At 37.2% G+C, this 26317-nt stretch overlaps 1 protein-coding gene across 1 annotated transcript in view; it reads right to left on the bottom strand.

Moving 5' to 3' along the window:
- copa (COPI coat complex subunit alpha) overlaps positions 1–24658 on the bottom strand; it is a 48056-nt gene extending 23398 nt beyond the window's left edge. Inside the window, exons 1-10 of the mRNA XM_028822164.2 lie at positions 24392–24658; positions 23340–23453; positions 20622–20695; positions 19592–19672; positions 19425–19501; positions 17720–17829; positions 15217–15326; positions 14965–15064; positions 1229–1447; positions 975–1125 (exon numbers count right to left, since the gene is read on the bottom strand). Coding sequence (XP_028677997.1) covers positions 975–1125; positions 1229–1447; positions 14965–15064; positions 15217–15326; positions 17720–17829; positions 19425–19501; positions 19592–19672; positions 20622–20695; positions 23340–23453; positions 24392–24431 — 1076 coding nt within the window. The 5' untranslated portion in view covers positions 24432–24658. The remainder of the gene's footprint in view (positions 1–974; positions 1126–1228; positions 1448–14964; positions 15065–15216; positions 15327–17719; positions 17830–19424; positions 19502–19591; positions 19673–20621; positions 20696–23339; positions 23454–24391) is intronic.
- Between the last annotated feature and the right edge of the window lie 1659 nt (positions 24659–26317).

Here is a 26317-nt window from a genome sequence, read left to right on the forward strand (position 1 = left end):
TAGTTGGCAGGACAAAGAAAGCCAAGGTGTCAGAGTGTATTCTTTCCCTATACCATCAAAGGAACTTGGAAACTGAAGACCCTAAGCCAAAAGAGAAGTAGAAGATAAGTTTCAAAAAGTTAACAGCTTGTGCGACAGGCACCTTCATAGGAGAACAGCTTCATGCACAGTTTGAGTGGTTCAAGTTATTTTCAAATGTGAAGAGAAGACTTGACAGGTCGACTGGCAGCAAGAAAGCCAATTCTAAATGCTTAAGTTTTTGAAAAGTCTATTTTTCCAGATGTTACTGAAATTTACAGTTTAATGTCTCAATGTACTCTGAAACGTGTGTGTGACTGTATATTTATATAAGATTTGTCAGTGTACATTTTCAAAGGAAAAAGGTTAACGGTAATTTCCATACTGAAATGGAAAGAAGGTTTGCCTGATAAAATGCATTCCCATAATACTGTGCTTCTGAACTGAAACTCTTCCACTTCACATCATTCATTGGTTACAAGTTCAGTCTTCAATTAAAAAGCATAGTGTTACTGGAATAAAATTTCCTGTTTATGATGGGCGCTTATAATTCCGTAAGTGTCTATTTAACAACAGATTAGCAGAAAAATGCATGCTATGCACGGTTTGGTTTGAGTGTACGACTGGATAACTGACATGTGGATTTTGCAACAATGGGAATTTTTTTCCCTTTATTCTCCATGAACATTTTTCACATTATTGTTGTTTGCCACTGAACAGCACTGGCTATCATTCAATTATATCTTGGTTATCACTACAAACTAAGTAACATATAATATATAAATTAAACAGATACATATATTTGGGTGGAATACACCTTTAGTAACTTTTATCAAGGTAAAAGCAAAGAATTAATCAGAGGACATAAAAATGATATATTTGAGATTAAAAAGTAGGTTTAAACAGAAATCTTAGCAGTCTGATTTTACGGCTGCCAAAACTGAAATACACCATACCTGCGGAGCTGCATGACTGCAGTGTCCTTAGAGCTGTTGAAGTCCAACTGACGAAGAAAGCGGTCTTTCACATAAAATAAGAGACTGCCATGAACAGCATAAGCTGGTCTCTCCCGTTCCAGTTTGAAAACAAGCATTCCACTATCATGACCTGTGACATCAGCCAAAAGATTAAATTTTTTTGCAGTACTGAATTACCTTTCATGAAATGTGTTATGGTTAAGTTTCATAAACAAGAAATAAATCTTAGTCACCTGCAGCAAAAAGATTAAGGTTGGGATGTGCACCCAAGACCCAGAAGCGATCATGGTCCCGTCTGAATGTTTGGACTCCTGTCCTCTTTGACATATCCCAAACACGAATACTTTTATCCTCAGAGTTGGAAAGAATGAGCTCCTGTCTTGGATGGAAAACAGCACATGACACATTGTTGTAATGGCCACGGCATGTATCCAGTTCCCAAGCCTTAGATTCTGTGGAGGGAGATCAATCCAGTTACATGTCAGTGCTGCAAAGGTGTTTTTTTATTTACAACATGCAGTGAGCACATAATATAACCATTCACCCATTTATACATTTTTACAACCCTTTGAAACCATATTGTTATCATGAAGTAAGCTCCTTTATCTTTTTCAGAATGTCTTTTCATATACTAACAAACCTTTTAAAAAGTGAAGACTCAATTTTAAATGACCATGCATTAAAACAAAAAAACGTTTTGTCTGAAAACGTTTTCACTTTATCATTATAGGTTACCGAGTGCAGATTGATGGGCAAAAAAAAAGTTCAAAATTAAATCTACAATGAAAGAAATCCACTATATATTCTGACATGAAATGAGCGGCTTATGGGCCCCTGATGGTTTTTGGATAGGTCAGAAAAATCTGGATATTGTTAGCTTGAGTTTTTCAGGTATGAGGAGACCCTTATAAGCTAGTTCTGTGTTAATTTCTATTGACAAATCTGGAAGCAAGTCCATGTTTCTACATTTGTAAACATGGCTGTAAAATGTTTGTAGTGGGGTGGAAGAGAGGATACACAAGTTGAGTTGTGGCAAAAAAAAAAAAAAAAAAATATCCAATAATTTTTTTTTTTTTTTTTAAAAAGACATGCCATAATTGTGTTTTCAAATCATAAAATTGTACCTAATCAAATCAATACTGAAACAGACTGCTTCATTGTCTCTTTTAAAATGGCAAGTATAACCTTTAAATTGAAAGTAATCAAAATTATAGAATTCTAGTCACAATTATTGGAAGATACAATAGGAACTAAGGCTTTGGAAAGAAATGCAAGTTGTTAAGATTTTAACATTATTGAAGGCCCTCTGAAATGGTGATTTTAGGAAGAATTCTTTCATTCACACCTGCTATTTATTTTGTGAAATCTTTAACAACCCTTTTTCTTAACTTTGTCCTTTTTTAATAACTTGTAAAATATTTTTCTTTACATCCCCTCTAAAGTTATACAGACTGCTGTCTAAAAAACTATTTAAATTTTTTCACAAAAATACGACACTGAACAATTGTTTTTAGTAATATATCCAGGGAAAGCTAGGCTCTATCAAACGTCAGAAAAATATGACGCATGAAGTAAAAACTCACATACTGTAAGTTTACTAAATCAAACTTAATTAAAATAAACCAAACTTTTTCAAAGGTGTTTGCTATTCGCCACCAATCTCAGTTCTTCACAGACTGCAATCCTCATTCAAAAAGTGCATGCCGAGCAGTCCTCTTCAAATAGCTTATCATTGCACTGTGTTAGACTGGGCCTGTGCACTGTCACTGCAGTTTTGTTTTTATGAAATTTATAGATTCTGTTGGAACAAGTAGGAATAGTATCACACAGATTTTAATAGGTGTGTTGTTAGTCTGTCCAACACAAGTCTACATCCTGGCAGCATTGCATGGAAATTTTGCTCCATTTTATTTTGGGGTACACAAAATGTAACTTTTATTGAAGCCACAATAAAGTGCATGTATGGAAATTAAACTTTTTTAAACAAGCACAGACAGTAACACTATGGGGAAGGCAATAACCCTTTAATTTAATACAGATTACCATTTTGTGGAAGGAAAACTCACGTAGACATGTGAAGAGCACAGCAAGTCCACATTCAAAGGCAGCAGTGCTAACCAGCATTTCTCCATAATAGCTGCTGTGTAAACAATTTGCAGGTATACACCACAGGAAAGAAAAGGTAATATTTTGATCAGCCTTTGAACCAGCTGCATGCATCTTGATGTAGGTTATTAGTCTAATACTCATTACCAACATAAGAACAAAGTTCTTAAAGGTAAAAGAATGAAAATGTATATATTAGAGCAGCTAAAATGTATTGCAAATCATTGCTTTGGAAACATTTTGATGTCATTATCAAGAGGTACTGAATCAGTTAATTGCCTACAATAAGAATGATTGGTATTTTACTACAATACAGTATGTATTTGAAAAAGGATAAAGCATTATACAGTAAGCAATTTATGACATACAGAATATAAACATATCTGATCAAGCACATTAAAAAATATTAACCACTGTACTGAATGTTTCCGCTGAAAGCACAATTAAAAAAAACTGTTTTTACTTTTCCATGAAAATTACACTGAATTTTCTAAGGATCTTAAAAAAAATATTTCTGAACAATGCACAGTGCCCAAAAAAAAGTGTCAAATATCAAAGAGTCAATATATAAATGGCAAGTTGCAGCCCACCGTTGCTACGAATTGCACTTTGATGTTTGTCCATTCAACCACAGTGTAAGGAAATGTTGATATCCACCCATACAGTTGGCATAGCACAACTCAGTGATGACCGAGAAATACCGGATTGCTCAGCCAGTTCACATTGAAAAGGTCCTGTGGCTAAAAACCTGAGGGTGAACTGAACTTGCAAAGGAGCAGGTGTAGCACAATTCCTCAAAGTCTGCCTTTGTAAAGCCAGCCCCAGTTCAGCACACAGCTCCAAGAGGACAGCTCTTGGAAATTTAAATTGACTTAGAAGACAGTCATCATGGCACAAGAAATCAGTATAATCTCTAAATATGCACTCTCTAATTTTTTCATTTGTGATGTCTTCTAACAATTCTAAAGCAGCCATAGTAGTTGGAATAGTTTGGCCATTTCGTGCACCATTACATTGTTACAGACTGATTACAATAAAGTGCTTTAAATTTGTAAACAATATGCAATTAGTTTTGGTGCATTTGATAAAGCACGCATCATGGATTCGAAAATAAAAAAAGGGGAACTGCACAAACAGTAGCACTGCTTTGACACTAGGTGCTGTCTGTTTACAAAGCCGAGCAGAAACGTGCATATGCGGGGAGTTGGTCTCATCCGTTATAGGAGATGGACATCTGAAGCAGAGCTCCGCTAGCAGCGGCTTTATTTTCCCACGTATTTCATATTATTTAGAGGTATCCTGTATTTAACCTGACCAAGGAACTTCCACTACAATATACAAGCATGAGTAACAAGAAGAAAAGTCAGAAAAAAACAGAAAAGAAACTTAAAGCTGCATCAAAGTCTGGACAGACATCCGGCCCAAGTGCAAGGTATGGCCTCTCGGAGACTGACCTGGAACAGGCAGATGAATGCACAGATTTCCTAGGACCCCGCTCCATTTTATCGTCTCTAGTCGAGAATGAAAATTGGAGCGAAGGTGCAAGTGATACAGGTCGCGATGGATCGCCGATTTCTGAGGATCATTTGAGACTAGAAAAGGCCCTGCAGGATGTGCTCTCATCTACTCATCGCGAGCCCGCAGCACCTGCTGTAACAGGAGCTGCATTTACACTCGCAGAGTACGAAATCCGAAACGAATTGTCCGAACTGAACGAGATGATTGCTACACTGGCCACTGCCATGGCTACGGCCATAAATGAGCTTAAGAAGGATAACAAGAATGAGCTTAAGAAGTCTAACATTGAGCTTAAGAAGGATAACAAAGACCGGGAAACGCGTCTATTTAAACGTTTTGACGTGACCTTTAAAAGGCATGTTGGAGAAATTAGAGGAACACATCGAAGAAAATAGATCCAAACTGAAAATGCTTGCTGACCAGATGAATGACGTTACAGATCAGCTGGATGACGTTAAGCAGGCATTCACGGCTCAAGTTGAAACAGCGGAACAACTGGAATCTAACGCCAATGAAAAAGCTACAGCTGCGAATTCCAAACGCAAAAAACTCAGAGACAGACTTGCGGCCCTGGAAGATGGGTGCAGAAGAAATAACATAAGAATTGAGGGTATACCTGAGAAACGAGAAAGCTCAAACCCAGTGAAATTTGCAGTAGAATTACTCCCTAAAATAATTGGAGATGATTTTAAACTTGACACTGAGCTAGCAGCAGCTTATCGCATATACAGATCAAGCACCTTTAAACCAAGGTCTTTTATTGTCCGCTTCGAGCGATTACGATGTAAGTTTGATGTGATGGCACTTCTCAGACACAAGCAAGAGATTATATTTGAAAATAATCTTATTCGTATTTTCCCCAACTTCTCACCATTAACAGCTGCAAAACGCGCAGCCTACTTTAACATTTAAAAAGCTGCTACAGAAAGCCGATATCAAATACAGCCTCTTGTATCCCGCTAAACTGAAAGTGGAAGTTCAAGACCAATATGTATTTTCAAGCAAGGAGGAAGCTAAAAAGGAACTAAAGAAGCTGTTTCCGACACTCTTTTGAAAGTTAATAAGGAGCCGTATTCTGTCAAGGCATGGGAAGGACCTATCATCTGCTGTCGGATCCACTTTTAAAGTGACTGTTATTATAATTATACATCCTTTTCTTTACTTGGACACTATGTTTATGTCTTAATTACAGTTATAGACGTGAGTGTGTGGAAGTAATTAAAGTAGGGTTTGGTTTTTTTTTTTTTTTTACTACCCTAAAGTAGACTGTTTAACATCATACTCTTGGTTTACTGCTATTTCTACTATTACATTAGGAGTTACTATGTTTATCCTAGATTACGTTTTAAAATCATTTCCAGGGTTCATTCTTTTATTATCTTAATAAGCTTATAATAATCTTCAGCAATTTTTAAGATAACTCTTTTAGGGCGGATGTAGACTTTTGTCGACAGGAGGGGTTGAGGGCGAATGTCGACAAAAGTCGACATCCAGGGATAGAGGGCAACAATCAGCTGTCAATGGCGACAAAACTCACTGTCACATCGCAGGCATCCCCTCTGTGCTTGGAGGAATGCTAGACTCGTTGACTCGGCAACTAATCCTTGCGTGTGTGAGAGTTGCGAAATATAAACAATGGCAAGAGGGCATCGACATATCACAAGGGAGGGAAGCGAGTGCAGAAAAGAAAACGCTCGGCAGACAATGTTTTGCGCATTATCGCGGAGTCGGATTTTATTGACAGCGATCAGGAGATCGAACAAGGGAGTGAGAAGCCGGCATCAGCTGATCGGACACCAGCCGATGCCACGCCAGCTGATCCGCTGCCAGCTGAGCGAATTTGCGCAGCCGATGCATCTACGGCAAGGTTCGCATGGGAGAAATACACAGACATTGATCCATGGGAGCCGAACTGGCTACCGGACTTCACAAGACGGCATGGCTTGCTGTTGGACACAACAGATCGCCAAGCTGCTGAACTACTTCAGGCTACTCTCTCCTGATGCTGCTTTCCAGCTACTGTCAGATGAGACAAACAGGTAGGCAGAGAAATTTTTTGAATCGCGGGCTGCGCTTGCATCGCATTCTCGTTTTTCAAAGTGGAAACCCACAACAAAAGAAGAGATGAAGCGCGCAGTGGCATTATAAATAGAGATGGGACAGAAGTGGTGATATAACTTCAGGGACCATTGGTCCAAACGTGCTTTGTCCCCTGGTGGCTTTGGACAGGTTATGCAGCGTGATGATAGGTACGTGATGCTGCAAAGTTTTATTCACTTCTGTAATAAACAGAAGCAAATCCCATGGGGTGAGCCAGGCTATAACGCCATGCATAAAGTTCAGCCCCTGCTTGACACTGTAGAACCAACATAGAAACAATTTTATCAGCCTGGCTGTGATTTGTCTGTGCATGAATCTATGATAAAATAAAAGAGACACCCTTTTTTCTGCAAATATATGCCAGACAAGCCCACAAAGTATGGTATAAAGGATTTTGTACTGGCAGAAGCAAACACTGGTTTCTGCCTGAAAGTAATTACATATACAGGAAAGTATTTCTTTCAAAGAGAGAACTGTCCCTTGACAAGTCAGGTTGTGCTGGAGCTGCTTCAGGGCTATTAACATTTGGGTCATGTTGTGTACATTTGGACAATTTTTATACATACCCAGAATTGTTCATGGAGCTACAGAGCAGAGGAATTGGAGCTTGTGGCACGGTGAGGGTGAACAGGATATACATGGCTTCACAGATGAAGCCAGACAGGCTGAAGAAGAAAAGAGGCGACAATACGGTTTTCATGCAGGCAGAAAACTTAGTGGCAGTGGCATGGCACAATGGCAAATGGGTGACTTGTCTCTCTACAGTACACACTAACAATATATGTGAGAAAGTGCAGCAACAGACAATTGAAAAGTAGGCACCAAAGCAACACATATTGTAAGCAGTGCAATGTGGCAATGACTGAAATTGGCTGCTTTGAGCGAGATCAGACTTTGCAGGACTTTGCTGTGTAAAATGTATGTGATATGTATGTGAAATCACAGAGTATGCAGGCTCATACAACATGCAAGACAGTAACATTTGTCAAAAGTAAATATTTTTGTTGATTTCAATTGCTTTGTGTTCTTTTTAAAAAAAAAAAAAAAAAGTTTTTGGAAAAAAATTTAGCCCTGGGAGAAAAGAAACAAAAAAAAATTAGCCCTAAAAGAGTTAAAGACTGTTAATGATTATATTTTCGGCAGATAGTATTTAGAATTCAGCTGCAATAGATACCTCTTTGTTTTAATTCTCAAACGCCGCTACAGGGTGTGGTTTGTTTTGTTTTGGACGTGCTCTGTCTCTTTGTATGTCAGAGGACTGGGACATTGCTAAGTGGGATCAAGCCTCATGTGGGGAGGGGGGGGGAAGAGAAGGAGAGCAGGCTATATGTAATCTATTCTTCTAATCCTTATAACTATAAAAATTAATGCAACAATAGGCTAAAATGCAATAACTCATGGGGAATTTTGAAATTAAGATAACTGCCTCACTACCAGTTAAGACTATAAAATGATATTAAAAACTCAGAATCAATGTCTCCATGATGGGACAGTTAATTTTGTGAGCTGAAATGTTAAAGGCCTGAATCACGAATTAAAGAGAAAGAAAGTATGCTCTCACCTAACAGGCTTAAACACTAAAATAGTATTTTTACAGGAGACCCACTTACTAAGCAAGGATCAGTTCAGACTACAAAAAGACTGGACTGGCCAAATGTTCCATTCTAGCTGTATAAGGAAAACTAGAGGGGTGGGAATTCTCATACACAGAACAGTTCCATTTGTAGCATCAGATGTAGTATCGGACCCTGAAGGGAGATATGTGATGGTCATGGGCAACTTATTTAACAGTAAAATGATTTTGATAAATGCTGCACCTAATGTCGATGATAAGGAATTCATGCAAAATCTATTTGCATCCACTCCCAATGTGAACACTCATAAAATTATAATGGCTGGGGACTTTAATTGTGTTTTAAATCCACTCTTAGATAGGACTCCTGTGACAGGGGGGACGACGTCTAACACTGCAAAGACAATTACACAGTTTTTAACTGACCACAACTTATCAGACCCCTTGAGGTTTCTTAACCCAAACTCAAGAACATATTCGTTCTACTCACGAGTGCATCATAGCTACTCAAGAATTGATTATTTTTTTTATAGATAATAATTTCCTGCCTACGATTAAATCGTGCAAATACGACAATTGTTATCTCCGACCATGCCCCTCTAGTCTTGGAGCTAAAATCATTAAGCCCCTCACACTCACCTCGTAGATGGCGTCTTAACCCTCTTCTATTAGCAGACGAAACTGCACAGAATTTATATCCAAACAAATCAGCTTCTTCCTAGAGACAAACACGCCCACAGAGGTTTCTGCAGGAACACTCTGGGAAACTCTAAAGGCCTTCTTAAGAGGACAGATTATTTAATATCTTTCCCACAGAAATAAATTAGAAACCAAGAAAGTGTCAGAGCTAAGAAGCGAAATTACTAGAATGGATGAAGAACAAGCCAGGCATCCAAGTGAAGCTCTTCACAGGAAAAGATAGGCCCTGCATACAGAACTCAACATCTTAACAACTAAAGAAACTGAACAACTTATTTATAAGTCAAGACATCATTGCTATGAACACGGAGAAAAAGCTAATAAGCTTTTAGCTCAACAAATTCACAAACAAGAAGTTCGCAATGCAATACCAGCAATCACCAACACGAATGGAAAAGAAATCATTGACCATAAAAATATAATGCACGCATTTAGAGATTATTATAAATCCTTATATTCTACTGAGTTCAAAGAAGACAACACACAATCTAATGCATTTCTGGATACATTACAGACACCACAAATAGATGTTTTAAGTGCTGAGGAACTGGATAAGCCTCTGACGCTATCAGAATTACTAGATTCTATAAAGTCGCTTCAAAGCAGGAAATCAGCAGGCCCTGATGGTTACCCCGTAGAATTTTATAAGAAATTCTCCACTCAGCTAGCTCCCCTCTTATTGGCAACATTTACAGAAGCTAGAGACAACCAAATACTACCTCAAACATTTAGTCAAGCATTAATCACCGTCTTTCCTAAACAAAATAAGGACTTGTTACAATGTGCATCATACAGACCAATTTCACTCCTGAATAATGATGTTAAGATACTCTCAAAAATTCTAGCTAGAAGGATGGAGAAAGTGCTGCCCTCGGTAATATCACAGGATCAAACTGGATTTATTAAAGGCCGACACCTATCTTCCAATCTCCGACGCCTGTTTAATGTAGTATATTCACTAGCAAAATCAAACGCCCCAGAGATATTACTATCATTAGATGCAGAAAAAGCATTTGATATGATTAAATGAAACTAACTTTTCACTGCATTGGAGAAATTTGGGTTTGGCCTGAATATTTGTGCATGGATCAAACTACTGTATACCAATCCAGAAGCTTCAGTTTGTATTATCAACATTTGTTCAAACTACTTTAAGCTAGAACATGGTACCAGACAAGGATGTCCCTTGTCACCACTGCTGTTTGCAATCGCCATTGAACCACTGGCAGTTCAGTGTCAAAATTCTTATCAGATAAAGGGGATTGTCAGAGAAGGACTGGAACAGAAAATTTCTCTATATGCAGATGATATGGTTTTATATATATTAGACCCAGAAAACACTGTGCCTGCAGTTTTAACAGCACTCACAGAATTTCAAAAGATATCTGGTCTCAGAATTAATCTGAATAAAAGTGTACTCTTTCCAGTGAATTCACAAGCATATAATATTACATTGGACACCCTACCTTTTACCATAGCAGATCAGTTTAAATACCTAGGGGTAAATATCACAAGTAAACACAAAGCTCTTTATCAACAAAATTTTGCCGTCTGTATGGAAAAAATTAAGCAAGACTTGCATAGATGGTCAACCCTTCATCTCACTCTAGCCGGAAGAATTAACATTGTTAAGATGAATATCCTTCCTAAACTTTTTTTTTTTATTTCAAAACATTCCAATATATATTAATAAATCGTTTTTTAAGCAATTAGATTCAACAATAACCTCATTCATTTGGAACTCAAAACACCCACGTATCCAAAGAGCGACCCTACAAAGACCTCAGGCAGAAGGTGGCATGGCTTTACCTAATTTTCAGTTTTATTACTGGGCAGCAAACATACAAGCCATAAAAACCTGGACACAAAAAAATGAACATACACAGGCTTGGTTCGCAATAGAAGTAAAATCCTGTAGTACTTCTTTATACTCCCTGCTCTGCGCTCCAATAAATGCAAGTTATCGCAAATATACTAATAACCCAATTGTGCTTTACTCACTCAGAATATGGAACCAACTTAGAAAGCATTTTAAGATGGAAAATCTTTTATCCGTGGCACTGCAAGAGAATCACCTCTTTCAACCCTCGCAAACATGTCCAGTTTTTAATACCTGGAAAAGTTTTGGGATTAAAATGCTCAGAGATCTTTATATAGACAACATATTTGCATCTTTTGAACAATTACGTTCCAAATTCAACCTCCCAGCTACACATTTCTTTAACAAGATTTCTAATTTGAAGATAGTGAAACAGAAACTGCCCGATTTTCCTCACCTCGTACCTTCCACCATGCTGGAAAAAATACTGCTCAATTTCGAGGAATTAAACACCATTTCCGCATTATATAAAATCCTATTAGAGTCCCTACCTTTCAAAGACCCAAGAGGACATTGGGAAGAAGATCTCTTAATCAATATATTAGAAAAGGAGTGGAAGGTAGCAAAGCAGAGAATTCACTCGAGCTCCATATGCGCAAAGCATAGAATTATTCAACTAAAAATTATATATCGCGCTCATCTGTCTCGCTTAAAACTGTCCAAAATGTTTCCAGGGCAAGATCCAACCTGCGAACTCTGCAACCAAGCTCCTGCCTCACTGGGTCACATGTTTTGGGCCTGCACCAAACCAACATCATTTTGGACCAAAATTTTTAAGTGCCTTTCAGACAGCCTTGAATTCACAATCCCTCCTAACCCATTAACAGCTGTGTTCGGTGTTCTTCCAGACGGACTTGAAGTGGAGAAGGACAAACAAACGGTGATTGCATTCACTACACTTTTCGCACGCAGACTTATTTTGTTAAATTGGAAGAATCCTAACTCTCTTCCGATAAGTCAGTGGGAAACCGATGTTTTATATTATTTGAAATTGGAAAAAATCAAATTCTCAGTTAGAGGATCTGTACAGAATTTTTTCAAAACCTGGCAGGATCTAATCAATATTATTTTAGAATAAGAGAAATAACTATTAATGCATTTATTTCCCTTCTCCATTTTTTATTTACCTATATATATTTCTTCCTTTCTTTTGTTTATTGTTGCCTTATTAAAAAGCCCTAAGCAATTCTCCTTTGGCTAAGCGCTCCTTCTCAAGGGTGGGGCTTGATTTGTCTTCAATTTTTTTTTGTTATAAATTAATCTATTTGTAAGGAATGATTACAATAAAATTAATAAATAAATAAATAAATAAATAAAAAACGTGCATATACATGGTTTGAGGCGGCTGTGAAAATATGCATACACCAAGTTTAGTTTTTATACACCTCAATACAAATGTGGAAATAGGAATACGCAATATTTTTGTACGTACGCACAAATTATACATGAGGTCCCTGGTGATTTTTCAAGCTAATACAGTCACAACACTGAAATGTTCCAAAAACCTATTATCTCAGTAGACAGCACACTGCAAAATAACTCCACATTTCTCACTCATTTTGAATGGCTGCATCTTCAGGGTCTCTGAGCACACTATATTTAGGACCAAAAGACACATTTCTGCAAATACACTCCTCCTAAATCATTGAAGGCTGGGACAGAATACAGTTGTAAGTGTATTTTTAACCAGATGCCTTACACTTAAAAATTACTTAGTGGAAATGCTGTAAATCCTGCCATCTTTATATTATACCTAAATTTATTATAAGTCTTGCCAAAAATATAAATTACTACTTTGGGTATAGAAATTACCTTAGGTTATTGATAATGAAATGAACAACTATAACAGAAAACCTTTATGTTACACTATCAGTTCATTAAGCTTTTCAGTTATATTACCTTTTGTCTAACTGCTCCAAGTAGGATGAAATCATTCTCGTATACAGACCCTTAAACTAGACCCCGACCTTGAGAATGAAGGCTTCAGGTATCTCTCTATATGTAACCTAAGACAGGATGATCCAATGTCTCATACAGTGGTGTGAAAAACTATTTGCCCCCTTCCTGATTTCTTATTCTTTTGCATGTTTGTCACACAAAATGTTTCTGATCATCAAACACATTTAACCATTAGTCAAATATAACACAAGTAAACACAAAATGCAGTTTGTAAATGGTGCTTTTTATTATTTAGGGAGAAAAAAAAATCCAAACCTACATGGCCCTGTGTGAAAAAGTAATTGCCCCCTGAACCTAATAACTGGTTGGGCCACCCTTAGCAGCAATAACTGCAATCAAGCGTTTGCGATAACTTGCAATGAGTCTATTACAGCGCTCTGGAGGAATTTTGGCCCACTCATCTTTGCAAAATTGTTGTAATTCAGCTTTATTTGAGGGTTTTCTAGCATGAACCGCCTTTTTAAGGTCATGCCATAGCATCTCAATTGGATTCAGGTCAGGACTTTGACTAGGCCACTCCAAAGTCTTCATTTTGTTTTTCTTCAGCCATTCAGAGGTGGATTTGCTGGTGTGTTTTGGGTCATTGTCTTGCTGCAGCACCCAAAATCGCTTCAGCTTGAGTTGACGAACAGATGGCCGGACATTCTCCTTCAGGATTTTTTGGTAGACAGTAGAATTCATGGTTCCATCTATCACAGCAAGCCTTCCAGGTCCTGAAGCAGCAAAACAACCCCAGACCATCACACTACCACCACCATATTTTACTGTTGGTATGATGTTCTTTTTCTGAAATGCTGTGTTCCTTTTACGCCAGATGTAACAGGACATTTGCCTTCCAAAAAGTTCAACTTTTGACTCATCAGTCCACAAGGTATTTTCCCAAAAGCCTTGGCAATCATTGAGATGTTTCTTAGCAAAATTGAGACGAGCCCTAATGTTCTTTTTGCTTAACAGTGGTTTGCGTCTTGGAAATCTGCCATGCAGGCCGTTTTTGCCCAGTCTCTTTCTTATGGTGGAGTCGTGAACACTGACCTTAATTGAGGCAAGTGAGGCCTGCAGTTCTTTAGATGTTGTCCTAGGGTCTTTTGTGACCTCTCGGATGAGTCGTCTCTGCGCTCTTGGGGTAATTTTGGTGGGCCGGCCACTCCTGGGAAGGTTCACCACTGTTCCATGTTTTTGCCATTTGTGGATAATGGCTCTCACTGTGGTTCGCTGGAGTCCCAAAGCTTTACAAATGGCTTTATAACCTTTACCAGACTGATAGATCTCAATTACTTCTGTTCTCATTTGTTCCTGAATTTCTTTGGATCTTGGCATGATGTCTAGCTTTTGAGGTGCTTTTGGTCTACTTCTCTGTGTCAGGCAGCTCCTATTTAAGTGATTTCTTGATTGAAACAGGTGTGGCAGTAATCAGGCCTGGGGGTGGCTACGGAAATTGAACTCAGGTGTGATACACCACAGTTAGGTTATTTTTTTAACAAGGGGGCAATTACTTTTTCACACAGGGCCATGTAGGTTTGGATTTTTTTTCTCCCTAAATAATAAAAAACACCATTTACAAACTGCATTTTGTGTTTACTTGTGTTATATTTGACTAATGGTTAAATGTGTTTGATGATCAGAAACATTTTGTGTGACAAACATGCAAAAGAATAAGAAATCAGGAAGGGGGCAAATAGTTTTTCACACCACTGTATATAGAACAAATTATATTAGGTTAACATGTTATCAGCTATATGTTAAATATGCTTTTGCATATTCATACATTACAAAGGCTTTGCCCAACAAAGGACTGATAGCACAACTGTGGTTACAGACTTGGTGTGCTCCAAAGGAGTCTTTACTAAAAACCTTTTCAATGTTTATGTATTACTTGAGTCCAAAGAATTTTATTTTTTTTTTTTTTTTCAAAACAACTGTTGAACTGGAACCGGAAATTAAGAGGTTTTCCCTACACAAAATTTTCCCAGACTGCATTACAACAAAAATTGCAACATCACCGAATTATAAATTAATGCAATACAGCAGTTGTATACATTTCTCATATTTTTTTCAGATATCAACAAAATCATGATTATACCACTTATAATATAAAGATGCACATCCCCACCAAAGCAGAAGTAAAAAATACTTGCCATTCATTCTCCAAATCTTGACCTGTCTGTCATCAGCTCCAGAAACAATTAGGGGCATTGTAGGGTGGAAAGCAGCCCAGTTTACTCCACGGTCATGACCCTGAGCATACATGGGATACAGATGAAGTTAAATACCAAAAAAAAAAAAAAAAAGCAACAAAGACAAACAGAAAAAAATAATCTGAGACATTTACATCTAGAGCAGAAGCATTCAATTTAAAGCTACAGAAATTAAATAAAATGCATGTTTACCTCTAAGACATGCTTGACTACTGCGTCTGTGGCACCAAAAAGATCAACACCAGTAAGTCCTCTCACTTCAGTATCTACTGCTCCTGGGGACAGATTCTTTTTTCTCAAGCCTGCAACCATTACCCAGAAAAGCAAATTGGAAAGAAGGGGGGGATGGGGGAAAATCAAGTGATAAAAATCAACAAACATTCAGAGGATGGATTGCAATAAAAATGATAATAGAGGAATTAAACAAAAACTATTCGCTTTCAGAATGATCGACACATTTGTGGAGAATAAAAACAAAATCATAGAAATCTACCTAATATGAGAAATTAACCAATTTTACATAATACATTAAATACTCTACCCAAAAAATTACATGTTTTAATATGCTGCTTACCCTATGTAGTTTGTATCAATGGTAAAGAATTACACCAGGTGTGACAGACTCAAATCAAATGCGTTTTTATTACCCTCAGTTCTTGTCTATAAGCCGGACTCATGTATTAGCCGGAGACCAAAAATCATACGAATTTTTAAAATAAAATCGTATCATAGATAAGCCGGACTCATGGATAAGCCGAACGTACTATAACCTATAACTAATAGAAGGGAGGGAGGTCAGTGGTCTCACTCGCGCCCATTTAATTTCTTTAAGGGGGGAGAGAGTGTGAGATATTGGCGTCTCTCTCACTCCCCGCATGGCGCGGTTGGAGCGGCCGGAGCGCGTTCTTTCTGCTCTGGGCGTCGCCGAGTCAACACGAGCGCGTAGCGGTCATTTAAATTGTGATTTTATATGTAAGCATATTTAAATATATATCGCGGATTTCTGCGGACAATGGGTCTTTTAATTTCTGGTACATGCTTCCTCAGTTGGTTTGCCCAGGTGATTTCATACAAGGGACGCTATTGGCAGATGGCTGAGAAGCTACCCGGCTTACTTTTCTGTCTCTCTTGCGCTGACTATCTGTGATCCTGACGTATGGGGATTGAGCAGGGGGGCTGTTTGCACACCTAGACGATACGGACGCTCGTCTAAAAATGCTGAAAGATTATCTTCACGTTGCTATCTTTTGTAAAGCTGATTCCTGAAAAGACATGCTGCACAGTGCTTCGCATACTTAAAAGCTCGAAGGGCACGTATTGATTTTTGACTGAAAAACAAACTCTCCCTCTCTCTCTCTCTGTCTGCTCCTGATGGAGGGGGTGTGAGCTGCCGCCTTCAACAGCTTTGTGCCGCGGTGCTTCGCATACTTAAAAGCCAAACAGACATATTGATTTGTTTGCTTCACTCCTTTGAAGAGGAAGATATGTTTGCATTCTTTTAATTGTGAGACGGAACTGTCATCTCTGTCTTGTCATGGAGCACAGTTTAAACTTTTGAAAAAGAGACAAATGTTTGTTTGCAGTGTTTGAATAACGTTCCTGTCTCTCTACAACCTCCTGTGTTTCTGCGCAAATCTGTGACCCAAGCATGACAATATAAAAATAACCATATAAACATATGGTTTCTACTTCGCGGATATTCTTATTTCGCGGGTGGCTCTGGAACGCAACCCCCGCGATGGATGTATAAGCCGGACTTATGTATAAGCCGATATTCTATTTTTTCATTTTCACAACTTTTTTCCTTAGATAAGCCGCGGCTTATAGACAAGAACTTAGGGTATATAATGGTGGTAATAATAACAGCTCACTGCTCAAAACAGAAAATGCTGGGTAGACCGGGATGAAACCTGCAACCTCTTGATTCAGAAGCAGCTGTTCTTACCTCTAACCCACCCATGCAATTGATAAATGGACTATGGTTTTTACATACTGACAGCAACATATATATAAATTGAATAATTTTTTTCTTTGGTTATATTCTTGAATAAAGACACTTGTTTTGTTATACCTTTTGTGAAAGAACTTGACTCATTGATACACTTCATGTCACCATTTTATTAATTTTACTATAACACAAAAAAAATTGTGTTCAACATTTCTTGCCATCCTACATTTAAACAAATCTCTGTAGACACAGGATCACACATGAAATGTATTCCAAATAACGACAGATTTACCCTGTACAACTCCAAGCACCTCACACCCAGATAAACAGACTTGAGCTGGGAGAACTTCAGTAGCGTCAGTGGGGGCTTGGATAGCAGGCTGCTTGCTGCTTGTGCTGATTGACACATGTACAAAACAAAGACGGTAATGGAGAGGTGCGAAGGAATTTAAGGTGGCCCGGCATTACAACTTTTTTCGCAGGCTTCAGGGATTCTAGTGTTAAGTTTTACTTTTAACATTAATATTCCTAACAGGATATCCAAGTTTATTTCAGTATAGTAGTTCACAGGCACTCATGTAAGGTAACAAGCTTTATGACAAATCCCTTGGGAAAAGGATGGTGTAAACTTTTAAATTTTACAGCATTCGAGTGATGCAATCTAATCAACGTGCTTGCAGTAGAGGTTCAAATCACTGTCTTACTTTTCTCTCTACCATTTTTCCTGTGCAGTATAACCTTACTCACCAGAAATATCCCACACCCGCACAGTTTGATCCAAACTTGCAGATACAACCAAGTCTTCAGCAGGATGGAATTGAGCACACATCACATAGTGGTTGTGGCCAGTCAATACACTGGATTAAAAAAAAAGAAATAAAAAAAAAAAAAAAGTAAGAGGTTTTGGAAATATTCTTTAAAGGTGATGCCTACATGCAAAGATCAGAAAAAAAGTTGCTCATTTCACAACATATCAAAGAAAGAGTTTGGCAAATGAAGAATGACTTCAGATATCTAAAAGCAAGATAAATGTTTGACAAAATACAAGGGACTTCATATACCAGTTGCAATTTTTCCTTTCTTAAGGTTTCATTGACTTTTTCACAAAGACTGAAATTACAGAGAGAATGCTGCAATTTTTTACCCCAATATGAGAGGTCTTCTGTAATGCATCACAAGGAATATGAGAGAGAGAGAGAGAAGTAAACCACCACACCACTATCACAATATTACTGGCACATGTAGAAAGAAAAAAAGAAAAAAAAAAACAAACTATCAACTCGCAGTTCACAGTAGCACTAAAATTCTTGCACACAGCCTCCACTTAAATGAACAGCCTAATGTCATTTTCTGTCCAGTCTGTCGGTACTGGTATCACTTATGTCCCATGTCAGGGATCACCCTTCAAGCTAGACAGCATGTACAAAATTGTGTTTTTAAATAAGGATTTCTCATTTATTTCTATCTATCCTCATGGTGCCTTACACATACACCAATTTGCACGCATGCGATCTCTGACATTTAATCATGGTAATTTACTTTTACTGTACATCTTACTAATGGAGAACTTTTAACTACTGGCTCAGAATCTGAGATGCGGTAAAAGGACTGCAGATTAAGAAGAAATAAGCTTTGTAGGATATTCTTTTATTTTAAATACAAAAAAAATCCAATTTGGAGTCTTTTTTCCTATTTTTGAGAGTCTATTCTTCAACTCTTCTAAGGTTGCCTTAGAAAAACTGTTACAATTAAGATGTATGCAATACTTGCATCATAACATCTACTGTCATGCATGTACGTCTGAGAACCACCTTCCTGGTTCAGGTGAATTAAGCAGTTCCACGTCTGGACGGGGTTGGTGAAGCTAATGGTATAATCCCTTCTCCAGTAGCACTGGAGGGACACCAAAGGAAGAGGCATAGCTCTGCCCCATGCCTGCAAGTAGACTCTGTCCTCTGCGGTGCCAACACTATAAGAACAAAGACACTAGAGAGCCGGGTGTCTGCCCTTCACTGGTGAATGAGGGTGAACAAAGCAACCAAATCCTAAGCCACACAAACCACAGAGAGAACTAGGCTAACCAGAGTCGATTTATTTCTTTGTTTTGCCACAACGCAGCTAACCCAGCTGGTGCCCCAAACTTTAACCTACTTAAGATAGTTTGCTTCCAGCCACATTACACTACAAATACTTCGACATTTTGCCATATTGTTCACCCCTCTGACTGTAATGCATATTTGTATATATACAAAATTTAAATGTTTGACACAAAGCTAAAAAATATGAATATCTGTTCCCAGAGCATCCACATTACACTGAAAAAGAATGCAATACTGTATCAATTTTTCCCTGCCTACAACACAAACTTTTACTCCTATAAACTAAACAAACAACACTTGAAAAACATGATACACTTTTGCAAATCTCCATGCACATACTAATTTTCCCTTACCAAACACAAGTGCGAGACTGCCAGTTCCATATACGGATAGTCTGGTCATCAGAGGCACTCAAAATCCAAGGATATTCCTTCACAGAAAAAAAATATATTACAATTACTTTAGTGACTCAAACAAACACTCAATAAAAAATAAAGAGAGCAGAAATCTAAGAACTCACATGATGAAAGAAGGTAGTTCGAATATAGTCTAAATGGCCCAGAAGAGTAAACAGGCAGCGACGCAATTTGTAATTCCACACCTAAACATAAAGATGAATAAACACATGTAATTTCACATTAAATAAAAAACACATGCATATATCATGTTGATGCAAAACACAGAACCATAACTATGCTTCAACAAAAACAAATGAATAATGCACGGACTCAGTCGCTTAATCATACCTAAATCAATATAATGAGTGCAGTGGAAGAATATGACAATTTTGAGGGTGTGGTGTGAATAGTGTGGGGGTTTATATATCATGGTGGTAGTGCTGTATACTAAATGTATTTCCAGCAGCCGTGGAAAGTGGTTGTGCCTCATCACGTGTTCAACATTATGACACAAGGTGAATCTACATCTGTAACAGAGGGGCAAAGTAGATTTAGTATTACGTTTAACAAGCATCAGCAAGGAAGACTTCTTTCTTTTAGGACTATTTTAGCATGGTGTGATACCTTTCAATCAACTGGTGGTGTAAAAAACTTGTTTCTTGGAGCACTGAAAACTGTAAACATGCCAGAAAATATTGAAAGGGTGACAGGCTATAGAGTGGAGCCTTCAGCATTCAGCACAACATCAGCTGGTAGCATTCAACATTTCAGACTGGAAAATAAACTTAACTAAATCGATGCAATTTAAGTATGTCATTTGCCTCTGGCTCTTTCCATCCATACTGTCCTTTCAAAAAATTGTCACAACCTTGCACTATTATCAGTTATATATCCCATAAATGAAAAACTTTGGAGGTCTCTAAGAATGAGTAACATACAATAATTGCTCAAGCATTTTTTCCTGAGAGTAAAACAAAAAAAAATAAAATTTCTTAAATGAAGAAAAGAAACAGGCATTACAAAAATAATACAGCTATTTCAGAAATATGTATACATTTTTTAATGTGCTCATAAGTAACCTCTATTTTATCATCTTTATGCTTGTAAAAATAAAACCCACCATGTGAAATATTAAAAGGGAAATAAATTTACCTTGATTTTATAGTCATCCCCACCAGACACAAACAGAGGCTGCTGCTTATGAAAATCAATGCCTCTAACAGGACCTAGAAGATGACATTACAATAATAGCATTACAAATACGATACTCTGGCAAACACAAAATGGTCTGATATTAAGTGGATAAAAAACAAAAAAAAAACCTGTTTTTTTTAATAATTAATAATTAATTAATTTTGGTTATCATTCTGTACATTAATGTCGAACAGTCAGTGATACTGCATTAAGCAATGAATTGCTTAATTTTTACTGACCTAATTAAAGCACAAAAAAGTACTTAAAAGAATGTACTTATATGGTAATCAAGCTACTGAACAGTATGGAATCCACCAGCTTAATCACTACCCGAGTACCCATTATTGTGTCAGGAGATGGGAGAGCATGCAGAAATGAGAGTTTATTATCAGTCAATGTCCAATACTTTCCAAAATGACTGACACATTCAAAAACATTAGTTGTTGGAGAAATGAGCTGAACTTTTCGTCGCTCTATTATATAAAAAAAATACTGCGACGAGACAAGACTTTTTTGAGCAGATTTTTTCAAGTGCTGTGAGACATTTTTTTCAAGTCATGCCCTCTTCTCAACTACACACACGGTACTCTCACCTCTCATTCATGTGAATGCTTTTGACAGACGCACTTCCTGCGCTCTCAGCTCTTATAAATTTTAACATTTTCTTCACTTTAAAATTCCCAGTTAAAGATGACATATGTCCAAATCTTATTGGACATCACAAAGGGTTGTCAACAGAAAAAAATGAGTACACAGGCAATCCTAGCGCAGAGAATCGATGAAGTCAACGAATTAACAGCAAAAATGTCGATCGGTTACACGGCAAATTTGTATCAAAAGACTATGCTGAACCAATTGGTGGTGACTGTGCGGAACATTAAAACATCAACTTACAATATCCCAAAGAATGTCTACAACCGTTAACACCGTCCGGTCTTTCACTGCACGAATTATTGTAGAAAGAATTTATGTATCCAAGAAAGGTAATGTAGTACATCGTCAGGGGGTAACATTACAAACCAAAGGAGATCTTGAGATGCCATTTGTATTAAAACATTAACAGTTTCCTATCAGAAAAGCTTTTGCAAAGACAATTAAGGTGTTGTACCATGTTAGCCATTGTGAATGTAGTGAAAAGTCAAGCAAAATGACACCTTTTATTGCCTAACTAAAAAGATTACAATATGCAAGCTATCGAGGCAACCTGAGTTGCCTCGATAGCTTGCATATTGTAAAAGGGGCCTGAGCTGCCTCGATAGCTTGCATATTGTAATCTTTTTAGTTAGCCAATAAGAGGTGTCATTTTGCTTGACTTTCACTACAAAGACCATTAACAAATCACAGAGCCAAACATTCAAAAATGTCGTTTTATTTAATAGAGAGAAAGAAACAAAATTCAATCACGGGCAGTTATATGTTGCATTGTCACGATGAAAGTCCAAACATAAAATCAAAATTCAATGCGTTATTGACGAAAATGTAATGAAAAAATATTGTTTTTACTGAAGTTTTACAGTAAAAGTGTAAGTTTAAAAAGTGTTAATTTCAAAGCCAAACAGAATGAAATCGTATTACTCAATAAATAACTCTTAACACAAAATAAAGCAATTTACTTTAAAATCATTACGTTTTACTATTTTTTAATATAGTTAATTACTCGATGTAATGTAAAATAGTTAGTTCTATTATGCATATGTAACAATAACCCATGAAAATAAAAATGTTTAAATTGTACATCCGCATCCCCATACGCGAGCAGCAGAACCGCAAAGAGGTTGCCCACTAATGCGTTGATGTTTGCTTAATAATTACTTCATAATCAATTTAAGTGTAAAGTGCAATTAGCTCTGTTACAGTATGTTGAATTGCTTGGCTATACATGTTTTTGTTGACAACTTACCATAATACATGTATGATTTCAGAAGCTGTGCAAGTTAAACAAGCACGTTGTGCCGCTGGCTCACAATTATGGTGTCAGAAGCATAAGCTAAGGCAGCCGATTTGAGATGGTGTTAAGGCAAGCAGGCCACGCTATAGACTCCTGACACCAATTGCAGAAGCATGTAAGCTCCAAAAACATTTTTGTAGACAACAAATTTAATTGTAAATAAGTCAAAGCTGTCTTGGGCACAAGATGACCATATCACAAATACATTAGCTTTTTAAGATCAGTAAAAAAGCGAGCAGAGGAAAGAGATCGGTAAAATGTTGATCAGAGAGAAAAGACTGGATGAGGTCAAACCAAGAATGCTCTGGCTGACTTTTAACACTTCAAGCAATGCAAGAAATGAGCCAGCCACCTGGAAAAGACATAATGACTAGAAGTACCAGGTCATATTGGTATTTATTGGCGTACTTTATTTTGCTTTTGTCTGATGGCCCTATTTATTTGATCTATAATACATGAATATGTTCAACTTTTCCCCCTAGCTATTCTTTTACTCCAATACCCCGAAGTTACAGGAAGGGGCAAGTGCTCCTAACAGTGTGGTAGGAGATTTGAAATATTTGGTTATGGTCTACATAATGAAGAGTATAAAAGGGAACAGGGAAACCCTAAGACCCTCTGAGGACAAAACACTAGTAAAGAAATAAGTAATAAAACACACAACTCTAAAAGGAGACATATATGTTTTGTCAGGTCCCACTACTGGCGTCAAATTTATTATCACTTACCATCATGTTCATCAAATTTGTCGATCAACGTGCACATTCGGTAATCCCATAATTGTATCACTCCATTGTGGAGGCTCGCCAAAATCCAAGGCCGCTTTGGATGAAAGCTGAGACCTACGTGGAATATAGATAGTAAGGGTAATAATGCTAGTTTTAACGCAGGTAAACACTTACAAAACAACAGTATAAACGTAAGCCTAAATGAAAGCCTTTTTTCTTGGGGGGGGGGGGGGGGGGGGGGGGGATGGGGGGATTCATAGTAATGTAATTTTTGTTTTTGCAATCATATACCATAAAGGTGAAAACCGTGTCACTTTACTTTTTTTTGTTTCAACAAGTACAATGTCATGTATCAATCAGGAGCCAGAGCCGGAGCTTGTACTTGGACTCCTTGATTAATATGTCAAAATATATGGAATTTTGCAAACGTTTTGTGTTTAACTCGCATAAAGAAAAAACAAAAAAATAAGCATTTGTAACCTTCGTCTATGATACTATTACTCCATTCACAATGATTACTAAAATAGCAGCAAGCAAAGAGGTTTGCTTAACCTACCCTGTTGTAGTTCAAAATTACATTCACTTAATTCACACTTGGATATGTGATCAAATTATAACAACAATAATTCGCTGTTCTTATAGGCAAGGTAAATTTAAAACTAAAATTTACACAAACTAATTAAAAGACAGGTAACTGTCCGTACTGGCAACATAAATATGTAATCTTACACTTATACAACCAACTAGAAAACTTAATATCGCATCATCATTTTAAAAAACACTTGTTATAATGACTACCTAAAATGATAACATACGAATGCTTTGCCCAAGTTTGACATACTCTTATTATTAAAATGACAGTCTCAACACTTTAAACCTTAGATTTCAAAATAAAAACATCCATTGATAAATGACGGGTACACTTTCTGATCTGTAAAAATGATGAGCTGTCTGCAGATTTTGTACCTTTGAGTCAAAAGAGATCCTCTTTACACTTGGCAACTACCCCAACAGATGTTAACTGTGCTGAAACAAGAAGTTAAATTCATTACCTTTCACACGGGCCGATTTTGTCTCAAATTTAGTTAACATGTCGATGCTCCAGGTAACCCCAAAGCTAAAAATTCTTGTCCTGGAAACTTTTACGAGCTTCTGCTCACTCCCCTCCTTTCAAGAGACGAGTACACATAAATACGATATAACAATTCGTGAAATGCAGTTTATTTCTTTTTTTGCTTCAGCTCTTAACTACCACCCGTTCCTCCACACAGGCCTCCACAGCCTACTCCACGAATGCCCTGACACGTCACCCAGAGATACATCCGGAATATGCCTATGACGCCTATGCTCGCTTCACTGAAAAGCCAATAACATTACGTCTTTATGTCATATGATTTAGAAACTACAGGACTGCTGGCTAGCCAATCACATTACGTCTTTATGTCACATGATTTAGACTTCCAATACAGTATTCCTTTCAGAGCGGAGCTTCATATTTACGTCTCATTATTTGGATTTGGTGTACCTGCATATGGAAGGACACGGTAAAAAAATAAGTGGTATAAAGTTTTCAAAGACGTGTAAAATTCATGATTTTAGCACACAAAATCCCTTATACAAAACTACATTTAGCCAACTTAACTTTGCATTGCAACTCTAAACATTATATGATTCTGTTAATCTTTTTTTATAATACAGCCTATTGTAGCGACAGAAAAATTAACAACCTAATTCAATATACTTCATTTATGCTTTCTAACTGTTAATAGCTCATTTCACTTACGTATTCCAAATACTGCTTGAGTAATTAATTGAAATACATAGCCGAGCTAGCAATAATAAAAGTGAGTCTGGAGCTGACAGGGATCCGCTCCTCAGACCTTGCCGAGCCGGTCGAACTACCTGGACAAGACAACCATAAGTGCAGTTCAAAGATCGTCTTTGAGGGGGCGACCCAGGCACTGCAATAAGAGGAGTCTCTTGGATTGTAGAGGCTAGTGGTGTGCGACACTGCAAAATTTGGAATCGATCCGATACGAAGTAAGTACGGGGCCAGTAACACCAATACCGATGCCGATACTTTTAACTTATAAAAGCAGCTTATGTACTTTCATGTAAGGGAAAGCAGTGTGTCATGATTTATGAGTTGGATGCATCATGAATATGCCAAATCGGAATGCATTTTCATGACCACTACATGTATATGATTTTGTGATTTTTGCTTTGTACAGTTAACTAGTTGATCACGTGCATGTTCAAACCCAGGGCAGATTTTAAGCAAAGTTTTTAGGCAAATAAAAAAAAACACATTTTTATTACTGTAATAAGCTGAATTTGCAAACATGAAATCTACACAAAATTATTACTGGAGAACAAAGAATGTTTTACAACTTACATTCTTCTTTCCTTTGTTCAGTCACAATTATATAATAACAAAACAATTTCTCTCTTTCATTGCACTTCTATGGCTCTTTATAAAATAAACACAGTGCACAAACTTATTACTGGAGAACAAATATTTTAAAACTTAAATTCTACTTTTTTAGTTATTGTTCAGAAACAATAATATAGTAAAAAAGTAAAAATCCTCCCTTTCATTACACTTCTCTGCTTTTTATAGACAAAATGCACACAATTATTTGTGAAAAATAAAGTACATAAAATGCAAATAACTCAACAAAAGCACAAACTATTGTTGGCTCTCATTCTCAACCTTTGCCTTTTTACACCCAAAGCCTTCTTGCGTTCAAGGAAATATTCTATATAGGCACAATGTTGAGTGTTTCTAATTTCTTTCTACTCCATACAGGTATTTAAATACAAAAAAAAATTTTCAAGGATGCATCAGGCTGAGGAGAGGTGAACAATACGAAGCGATGACGGTTGTGGTAGTAGTACCGGCAAGAATTTAAAACTACTTTCATCCCTGGACATGAATAAAATATTACTTTCACTACTATATAAGCTACCTGGATTTT

This window comes from Erpetoichthys calabaricus, chromosome 16, assembly GCF_900747795.2.
Source record: "Erpetoichthys calabaricus chromosome 16, fErpCal1.3, whole genome shotgun sequence".
Classification (NCBI taxonomy): Eukaryota; Metazoa; Chordata; class Cladistia; order Polypteriformes; family Polypteridae; genus Erpetoichthys; species Erpetoichthys calabaricus.